Source organism: Cyprinodon tularosa, unplaced genomic scaffold (genome assembly GCF_016077235.1).
Source record: "Cyprinodon tularosa strain WSP-4 unplaced genomic scaffold, ASM1607723v1 ctg6, whole genome shotgun sequence".
Taxonomy (NCBI): domain Eukaryota; kingdom Metazoa; phylum Chordata; class Actinopteri; order Cyprinodontiformes; family Cyprinodontidae; genus Cyprinodon; species Cyprinodon tularosa.
The window spans coordinates 1237219-1248016 of record NW_024039340.1 but is presented as its reverse complement, the minus strand read 5'-3'; the positions used below and the strand labels follow the sequence as shown (position 1 = coordinate 1248016).

General features: G+C 40.2%; 1 protein-coding gene across 1 annotated transcript in view; it reads right to left on the bottom strand.

The window, feature by feature from the left end:
- Positions 1-1177: 1177 nt before the first annotated feature.
- Positions 1178-10798, bottom strand: part of LOC119797848 (gamma-aminobutyric acid receptor subunit rho-1) — a 34992-nt gene continuing 25371 nt past the window's right edge. The window contains exons 9-10 of the mRNA XM_038307079.1: positions 5577-5773; positions 1178-1480 (exon numbers count right to left, since the gene is read on the bottom strand). Coding sequence (XP_038163007.1) covers positions 1178-1480; positions 5577-5773 — 500 coding nt within the window. The remainder of the gene's footprint in view (positions 1481-5576; positions 5774-10798) is intronic.

Here is a 10798-nt window from a genome sequence, read left to right as displayed (position 1 = left end):
ACTATAAAACTTCACCACCTTCTCAAGGCCGTGGTTATTCCTGTTGATTCTATTACCTCTGCAAAACCTTTTCCCTCCACTCAACTTTCAAGCTTTACACAGGGAACAGCCAGCTTTGCAATGAGACCTACTGTTATTGTGAAAGTTGTCAGTATCTGTATGGTCAGCAGATTTCCACATTTCAATGGCCATAAAATAACTTTTCTGCATCAAAAATTCTTTTGAGGAACTTGATTTGTGATTTCCATTAACTGTAAACCATTGTTACGTAATGGAAATAAATAAGCTTTAAATATCATGCTGTGTGTGTGAAACTGGACATAAATGATCCTTTTTATCATATTTTAACAGCCTGAGATGAACCTATGAACGATATATCAGCATTAATATTGGTATCGGTCAGAGTTGATGATTTTTGTGACAACATCGTGTTGCTGTCAAAAGGAGGGAGGGGGAAGTGGGTTGGTTATGTGCTATTTGTCTTGACATCTGGCAGTGATAATAATGCAGAGTGATTGTTATCGATTATTGGTCATAATGGTAATATTAATGTCAATATTTTTCTAAATTTCAACCAGTGAGTGCCTCAAAGAAAAAGTTAAACATGTAACATAATGAAAACATGTATGTAGATTTGAATCTAAACAAAGACTGACGTTTTTTATAAGGTCAGATTTAGAGGTATTGACAGATTTCCCTTCATCCTTGGAAAAAGCAATTCTTTGCTAGTTTTACCCAAGGTAAATTCCTTATGTTGTAGATGAGTTGTATTGATTCTATCCACCAGAAACCGTCCAAAAAAGCCAGATGACAAAGTGCCGCTTTGCTCCTCTGAACCTTTTAACATCTTGATGATTGTCATCTCCAGTTCGTGTGTGAAGTGGATCTGTGCACTAAAAATTGTGAAGTCTATATATTTTTTTACCTCTTGGTAACACGACAGTAAAGTCTAAGCCTGCTGTCATCAGCAGGTCAGACACACTAAAGCACACAGATCTGACGGAGTGATAAAACGGCATCCTTAATTGTTTTAAGTGGCTGGGGCAAAAAGGCAAAGGCTTCCCTTCTGTTTATGATCCCCAGTTTTTCTCTGTCAGCATCGTTTTAGCTGGTGCACAATGAACAGAGTGCCAGCTGTCCCATCAAATGACTCCTCTGTAACTTAAAGCATCCCAGTTTATGAGTAAATGGACCAGTAAATGATGTTAAAGAGGATGTATGCTCCAGGAAAGAGAACCCTTGAGTACTTGTCTATGGCATGGGTGTCAATCCAGATGTTAACGTAGCCTCTGGATCCCTTCACCTGACACGTGATCTGAGGGTCATTTAGCGCCACCTGGGCCAGAATTCGCTCCTGGCGACCACCGTTCTCAGGTATCCCATAATTTCCTGTGTTGTTGACATCCAAGGACCCATAGCCACTGATCTGTGGGTCGATCATCATTTCGTCTGGGTTGCCAATTCCACATGTGCACGGCAGCTAAGCAAACATAGAAAGATAGAAAAAGGAATGAGTCACGTTTCCTGAACAGTAACAAACTCTATTTTCTCCTAAATACATTTATTTTTCAGCACACTAAAAGCATCCAAATGAGTTTGCTTTGAAAGATTTATCGGAGAAGACGTTTTTTGCTGAAATGTTCCTCGTGAGCAATTTTGCCCCATATGCCACAACAGTTGGCACATGAAGAATAGCAGTGCTGCAGTCCCAGAAATAATTCACCGCAGCCATCAGAGCAGCTTAAAGTGAGCTGATTCAGAGAATATTCATCTGTTTATTGGCTGCGACATCAGCTATTATTGCATGTTTCTACCAGTTTAAAAAATATCTTCATTAGTGAAATATTTCCCCCATAAATGAGGTCAGCCCCAGCTGATATGGAGGACCAGGAGAGTCACAGAAAAATAAATTAAAACCTTTCAAATTTAACATTTAAATCACATCATTAGGAATCAAATTGAAGATGTAGTTTCAAGTTAAGATGCACTGCTACATGTTGCATTTAAAAGTGTATTTTCAAATTAATTCTAAATTTAAAAATCAGATTATAAATAGCTTTATTTTTTCAAAATTTTTTATTAAAGGTATTTCCATTTTTTTTATGTATTTGCAAATTATTTTGCAGTTTCAGCCTATATGTGATCCTTCTGGTCCCTGATCACAATGAAAACAAAAAACATCACAGTTTCATTGCTTAGACATCCACACTTGGATCACAACATGGCGGCTTCCATAACGGGTACTGTGCACCTTTCATTGTTTTGAATGGCTGTCACACTCTATCTTAGATGATAACTATTAGGTGCTTAGTTAGTAAACATAGCTAAACTCTATTAACCTTTGAACTCAATGCTATTTCTGTCATGTTATATTGAAAAAGCTTCCTGGATGGGAAGCGAAACGTCTTCAAACTCGTAAACAAAGTCCAGCGGTTTTTTTTTTTTTTACTTTTTTGGAATAATTAAAGCTTGCACATGAAGAGAGACATGGGAACATGGGAAATCAACAGTGCAGTTGCTTTAAATCTACATCTACTGATCAGCCTGCAGCCATATGAACTGCTCCCCCACCGCTTCTTCCAACCTTCTGCTGGAGGCCAGCATGGTACAAAATGGCTTTCACGACGTCCGCATTATCTTACTTGTCAACTGAAGACGAGGTTTGTTTTTAGATCATTTTATATATTGTATTTTATTGGTCTCTGTAGGGCATAGATTTAATGAAGTGTCTGAGACTGTCAATATAGCTGTTATTTTTTATCGTGGTCATGTTTTAGTTAGCTGCTTATCATAGTGACATACACAGAATAAGTAATTGTAGTCGTCTACCTACATGGTCTGTTTTATATAAATAATCCTAATCAAGTATGTTTTATTGCCGGCTCTGAGCGCTAAATTTAGTAAAGTTAATGTTCTTATTAAATACTTGCCAGAGTCACATTCAAACATAATGGCAATCTCTACTAGTTTGTCACCTCTGTGCTGCCGTAGCTCAAAGATTTCTACCTTGATAAATGTGAGACCCGCTCCTTAGTATTTATTAATAGTAATTTCTATGGCAAGGCAAACATAGAGACTGAGACTTTCCGTTCATAGATGATAATACATAAACTTTTATATAGTATATTACATTTGTCAGTAAATCCTGGTAATTAGTACACACTGCAGCATCATCCAGCATCCATTGCCCTTCAAATTCAATGAGATCAAACTGTTACTTTGCCCAATCGGAGATGCCTCTAAGTTTCCACCCAGCTGGAGTTAGAAAGCGAGCAGGTGGTGCAGCAAAGGGTTAAGTAAAAGCAAAATGGAAACGGCGAGGAGAATGCAAAGGGTCCAGAAAGGTCACTGAAATGCTAAAGGGAGACGGTAAAGTAAAAAGGAAAAATAGAGTTGCAAAAACGATTTTAAAGGCAAGCTGAAAATGAAAGCTCAGGGTAAAAAGAAAATCCTGTCAAAAAGTTTGATGCTGAAAGTCATTTATAATCAGATTTTTCGCCATTTAGATAAAAATCTTTAAAATAATCATATTTAATAATGCACTAATATAAGCATTAATACATCCTCTTTGACGATTCAATTTGCAAACACTTTTAAAACTGGATTTCAATTCTAGGATTTAAATGTTAAATTTAAAATGGTTGTTTAGCTCTATAATTTTGAAACTCATTGAACTTACTTTAAATGTCTAAGTTGTTGCTTCTCATCATTGATTTTACTAGGTAAACCTAGAGTTGAGCCTGATCTGATCTGCCTTTACTCCAGGAACCACTTCTTAAGTCATTTGGCCCTTTTTCGTCTCGACTTGCTCAGCATGATTTGGTTATTAGAGTTTTCCATCAGTAATGGTTTTTGCTGTCAGCCCATTTCTTTAGTAAAACCTTTGCAGTGGTTCCAAATGAGCCAAATCTGAAAGCAAGTTGTCACTATAAGTTGTTAATCACTTGGTAGGGCGTGGCATAAGCAAATTGCATGAATTGTGCAACCCCCTCCATGATCTTGGAGGGGTTTGTCATGATCCTGGCGATGAATTAATTGATTGTTGATTCTATTCACCTGCCTATCTCTGCCCCATTTCTCATCACTGCTCATTTGTGACACCTGCAGCAGTCTCTATTTAACCTACCTGCTTCCGGTCATCAGTGCCAGATTATTCAAGCCCTCGGTGAGAGTCTTCGAGTGAGTTTTAGTGTTTTCTGATGACCTGATCCTGACCCGTTCTGCCTGTGGACCTGTGAGCCTGCCTGTTCCCGCTCTGATCTGTTTGCCTGACTGTCTTAGGACTCCTGCTGGATTCTCTTGACTGAACCTGGAACCAATTCCTGACACTGTCCTGGATTTCCCCCCGGTACCGCTTCTGATATCTGATCTTCTGGCCCGGACTCTTGTGAATTTCCTTGATACCGGCTTTGGTTTGTCTTGCCTTCCTTTGTCTGCTTGGATCTGATTTCCTGCCTGTCCTTCAGTCTTCGGGGCTTAAAAGTCTGATACTCTCTGGGCAGCACCACCCGCGTCATTGGTTGGACTCTACTTTGTCGTCCGGGCATGGACTAAACTTTAAGAACAGGCTAGTGACTCAGTTGTTCATAATCTTCCTCCACTAGATAGACATGGTCACTAACCTGTGTTTCCTTCCTGCAGAGGTTACTGCCATTGACACCCTTGCTGCTCATTGCAGATTCGCCATTTTTAAATAAACGGTTTTGAAATATTGGTTTCCCTATTCTGAGCCTTGACAGATATAAGAGTTTATTATAAGAAGGAAAAAACAGAGACTGAAATACACAGCGTGGTTCAAAGAGACGAACTGCAGTCATTTTTGTGCTTGGTGACTGATGAAAATTAAAAAGGGGTCTTGGATCTGATGTAAGGGTTTGATTGCTGACCCAGGGCAGCATGGCGCGTGTTGCTGTTGGTCATAATTTAATCATATTCTGAAGTGATAAACTGTCAGCCAAAAAAGAAAAAAAGAGGCACTCTTCAATAAAAGAGTTACAAAAATATCATAATTCCACATTTGCAAAAATGTTAATTATATTGGTAAAGTCATTTTATTTTGTTTAGTACATTCCCACATGCAGAGTTTGCCGCAGAAGCCTGTCATTATTGGACAATCTGCTCCTGCAGATGGAGAGCAAAGATTCTATTGGATAATTTTGTGTCGGATAGAAAGAAATGCAACATTAATGTTTGTATCATGTCTCTAAGAAAAACTTTAGAGCTACGGAAGCTTTCCCAGATTTTCACATTAATAATAACTGAGGACAAAACTTCAATAGAGCCAACCAGAGTACAGAACAACATGAATCATGTGTGCCAGTGAGAATAAAAGATTCAGAAATACCATCAGCCTGTGTTTTTTTCTTTTTCCTTCATTTCATATTATACAAAACTCAAGGACTTAAAAAATGTTTATTAGGTTTGGATCAAATCACAAAAATCATGGATTAGTGTCCCTATGTAATTCAGGGACATGACATTTAAATAAACCATTGGACTTCTATCATACTGCAGGCTAGCAGAATCCATACAGATAAATATCCAACAAACAAGCAAATGGATCAAAGCGAACTCACTCTCTCCCTGAGCTTCCTCTCTTTCCTCTCCTGCACGGTTGAGAGGTAGTTCACAGCTGCGTACTCTATCACCGAGAGGAAGACAAAGACGAAGCTGACCCAGAGGTAAATGTCCACTGCCTTGATGTAGGACACCCGTGGCATGGAGGCGTTGACTCCGGTGATAATGGTGGACATGGTCAGCACTGTGGTGATTCCTGCAGACAAGAGGACAAACATTTTTCCAAACGTACACACGTTGCTCATGTTTCCCAAGAAGTCTGATTGTTCAAGGATCTAGGGGCAACAGTGGCGTTGGATGTAGGAGTTTGCCCTGAAATCGAAGGGTTGACGGTTCAAGCCCCTGCTCTGACTTTCATTGTCGTTGTGTCCTTGGGCAAGACACTTCACCTGCATTGTCTACTGATGGTGGTCAGAGGGCCCGGTGGTGCCAGTGTACGGCAGCCCTGCTTCTGTCAGTGAGCCCCAGGGCAGCTTTGGCTACAATGTAGCTTGTCACCATCAGTGTGTGAGTGTGTGGGTGAACGAATGTAGTGTAAAGCACTTTGGTCAAGTCTCCTGGCTTGAATAAAGGTGCTATATAAGTACATGCCATTTACCATTCTAGGATCTGGACGTTTGGATTTGATTCGTTGAGGGTTGCCATATTCTGTTATTTTTGTCCTTTGGGGTTTGCCATATTAGTTCTATTCGTTTACTTTGTTTCTGTGCTTTTGTCTTTTTTTTCCTCTGGTCATTAAGTTTTATCTCTTGGTTAGTTTCTGTCCTACCGTTTTTCTCCGTATTTCTTTGTTAAATCACTTTTCCCTCAGCCATATCCCTCAGATAGCTAATTAGTTGTTTCTATGCACCTGTTTTCCCAATGGGGAGTGGCAGCAAAGTGGTTAGGGCATAGAGCTTGGAATCCTGTGGTTCTGGGTCTGAGACACACTCCCACAGACTGCCACTCTGGGTCTCTGAGCAAAGCCCTTAACCCCACACTGCTCCTCAGGCACCGCACAATGGCAGCCCACTGCTCCTGAAGGGGATGGGTTAAATGCAGAGAGTAAATTTCATTGCTCTGGCCTTGTGACAGTGTATTGACAATAAAATCTGGGGGAAAAAAGTGTTTGCTAATATGCCTATCATTCGCGACTGTTTACTCTGTTCATTAAAGGAATAGTACACCCAAAACATGATTAGTCTTCATTTTCTACTCACCCCCATGCTGAACAACACTCTGGAGTACTTTTTTGATATCTCAAATGCATCTGGAGATCTGGGAGGCTTCTTGCTGTCTGCTGACATTCAAATAATGGAGGTCTACGGTGCCTGAGACAGAAAGGTCCATAAAAGTCCACAAAAAACGTGTCAATATTCCTCCATACTGCTCGTCCAATGTATTCCAAGTGTCCTGAGTGGGTAGCATCCAGAATTTACTCGAAACGAAGTCATTTAGAATGTTTTTAGAGCATAAACAGTAGTGTATAGGATTTCCTGAAAGCGCGCGCCAGCACGTTCAGGACGCTACGGAAGCCGGCAGACCAAACCAGATGAAAGTGCACATTCAGCGTCTCCTCTGCCGATAATGCAAGTGTAGAAGAAGAAATGTGCTGTTTACCTGTGCAAAGAAAGAAACAACGAAAGAAAAATGTCTGAGGACTTCAGTGTTGAGGAAGAGCATGAGTTCTTTGCCGAGCTGAATGCGCACTTTCATCTGGTTTGGTCTGCCGCGGTTTCCGTAGACTCGTGAACGCGCTTTTAGGAAATACTATACACTACTGTTTATGCTCTAAAAACATTCTAAATGACTTTGTTTCGAGTAAATTCTGGATGCTACCCACTCAGGACACTTGGAATACATTGGACGAGCAGTATGGAGGAATATTGACATGTTTTTGTGGACTTTTATGGACCTTTCTGTCTCGGGCACAATAGACCTCCATTATTTGAATGTCAGCAGACAGCAAGAAGCCTCCCAGATCTCCAGATGCATTTGAGATATCAAAAAAGTACTCCAGAGTGTTGTTCAGCATGGGGGTGAGTAGAAAATGAAGGCTAATCAGGTTTTGGGTGTACTATTCCTTTAAGCCTTCAGTTTGTGTCACTATTCATCAGGTTCTCAGTTCCTCATTGTATTTAAAAAGTCTGTGTTTAAAAAGTCTGTGTTTTGTCAGTTTTGCTTTGTGTCTTTACACCAATTTCTTTGTTCATCTGCCTCAATATTTTTCTTAATTAGTCAAAACCTGCCATGCAGCTCCCAGTATATGTCTTTATGTTAGGCTGGAACACCTGAATGTGACTCAGTTTAAAGCTTCTGCTCAATCTTAAAAATACATTAAAGAATAAGCTCGGAAGAATGTAAAATGTGTTTAAAATTAATGAAAAAGATTAAGAGCTTTAGGTGCAACACTACTGAATACTGTCCTTGTTTGAGGAATTGCTTACATTCTTTGAGTTACTGGTTTTGATTATGTTGCGTTCTGCACAGACTCAGGAGAAACTCATCAATGTCTTAATGAAAAAATATGGGAGACAGATAAAGAACTTATAGCTGTTATATTGTATTAATGGACCTCAGTTCATTATTTTCCATGCCAATATTTGTTGTCTGTTGCAGCATTCAGGTCTTTTTGTGATTTATCTTTACAATCGTGCAGTTTAAAGATTTGCAATGTTTAAAGGAAGGTGGGGTGGTAATTTTGACTTCGTCCAAGGTGTGCTATTATTTGGAAGTCATTAATATGCAGCATCAACACTGTTACAGTACAAGAGATATCTAATCATTATAGATTGGGTGGGCTTCCCTCCACGCTCACAGGTTTATGTTCAGCAGCAGACAAGGAAAATTGAGCCTCCTTTTGCCAAATATTCCAATATGTTGTATTCTGATGGGTTTATTTTATACAAATAAAAAGAAAAGTATATTATGCGTTGGTATCAATGTTTAGCCTAATAAATCTCACTATAAATCCAGTTGTTCTCTATCTTACAGGACTCTGTTTTATTCCTCTTCTGAACATGGAAAGACTATGGCACATCCGCAACCCTACTTCAAAATGTGTTCCTCCAACTAAGCCAGGGTTAAGGTTAGGCTAAGCAGAGTTAGCGAGAAAAAAAAATTCCTGAAAAGGACTGATAAACTTGTCTGCAGTTTGCCACATCTTGGAGAACACAGCAAACATGTAAAATGAGACCAAAATTCACATGTAAGAATAGAACTGCTACTGGACGTGCCCCTAAACTAAGTCTACCGTCATACTGCAGGTAAACAGTATGACGCATATATGTGACGCATATCCAGATTTTTCATGGCAGTCAGAACAGCCAAATTCCAATTTTCTCACCTTAAAAAAGACTAAAGTGCACCTCTTCAGTATGTAGGGCCAAATCTTACACATATCTGCGTTCTGAGCTTTAATGTTGCATTTCATCCAGTTTTCATGTTATCATCCAGGCTGACTACTCCTTCATACGGACTCCTCACCAGCACAGCAGTCACTGCTCTGCAAAAACCCATTGGAAGTAGCTCTGCTCTCTTTTTTTCATATATTTTGTTATTGTTAATCTTAATTGTTGGGAGCTGGAGAAGTTCCACCTTTCTCCAGCAGAGTCCGCCGTGGATCCTTCTGAGTGAGCCTCCTGCACAGCTGCAGCCCATCAGATCATCAGAGGATCCACCATATAAGCTGTCTTCAGACCTTGCCTCAACGCCGCAGTGTTGATCCAGTTGGTCAGCGCCTAAGCCTAGACTCTCAGTGTATCTTTGTGACTTTGAATCCAGCCAGGATTCTAACCGTTGTCTCTATCTTCCAGGAAACCAGTGTCTCCTCTGTGAAGCTCTGGAAGAGCTAACCTGCCGAGCCGACCCTCAGAGCCAAACCCGAAGAACCATAGAGAACTTCCATGCAGCTCAGGACTAAGAGCTGGAAAACCCAAGCCAAGGTCTGTTCATTACTAGACGCGAGACGCTGAAGCAGCAAGCGGACTCTGCTGATCAACTCCTCTCCAGATCCAACAGTGACTCTCCCAAAGCTAACCTCAAGAACCCTCAAGGAACAATCAGTTCTAGTCAAGAAATCAAGCTCCAACGTGCAACACTAACTGAACTGTCTCTCACGCAGACTCCGGTGAACCAGTGTCCAGGCCCGAGCCAGAACCAGTACATTCTGTGTGCCTGTGTTAAAATAAACTTGTTGAACTTTTATTCCTGTGTCCGTCAGTGGTGTTCTGCATTGTTGGGTCACTCTTAGAGTACCCATCATGACATTAATATTGTAATACTGAGATGTCAAGATCAGTTATTCTGTATGTATTGCACTTGATTTATACGCAATCCTTTCATGTATGCAGGTTTGCATTGACGCAGCATTTAATTAGAACGACAATGCAGAATAAAAAAATCTAATTTCAGCAAAATTTCAGAATTGAGCATCAAAACCTGTAGGGTGAACGTAACCCAGGGGTCTACAAATCAAATGGCCTCCCGTTTTAAAGCTAGCTGCAACTCCGAAAAAACCCTGGGTGACCAAAGCAGAACATCAGCAGGATATTCTATTCTATTTTATTCTATTCTATGAGGCTATTCAACTGACCCAGGCATGCTGGTACTGGGAATCCTCCAAAAGTTGCACAACAGTGGCCTTTCAGCATTGGAAATATCTTTAATTGAATTAATAAGAGCATTAGTTAGAGAAGCATCCAAGAGGTCATTTTTAAGACTAGCATAATCCAATTCCCCGGTGGGCCGATATTAGCAATTTTATTTTTTCTCAGGTATTGGCTGATATAAGCATGCGTTTACCAATTTAGCAGTGCAGAAGTGTGCAGGAGTGGCTGGTTAGGTCAATTGGTCAGTGATCCAACTTGCACACAGGAGGCTCGGGGTTCAAATCCCCGCTGGGGGAAATGAGCTGCCAGTGTGGGTCGTTACGCAAGACCCTACACGCTAATGCCTACTTTGTGAGTTGCTTTGGATAAAAATGACTGCTAAATGCATACACATAAACAGAAGCTCCTAAACAGGGGGGGCTTGCCCCCTAGGGGTGGTACATTGTAATTACAGAGGTCGTGAAAATGAATAATAATGCATGACCCAGTTTGAGAGTTGTTGTTATTCTTTTATTCTATTGATAGAATTGTTGAATTCTGTAATACAGTAGAATAAAACAGCTAAACTTAAAATAATCGCTCTTTAATGATAGCTTTAGCAATTTAATGTAGACTCTAATTTATTTTATTGC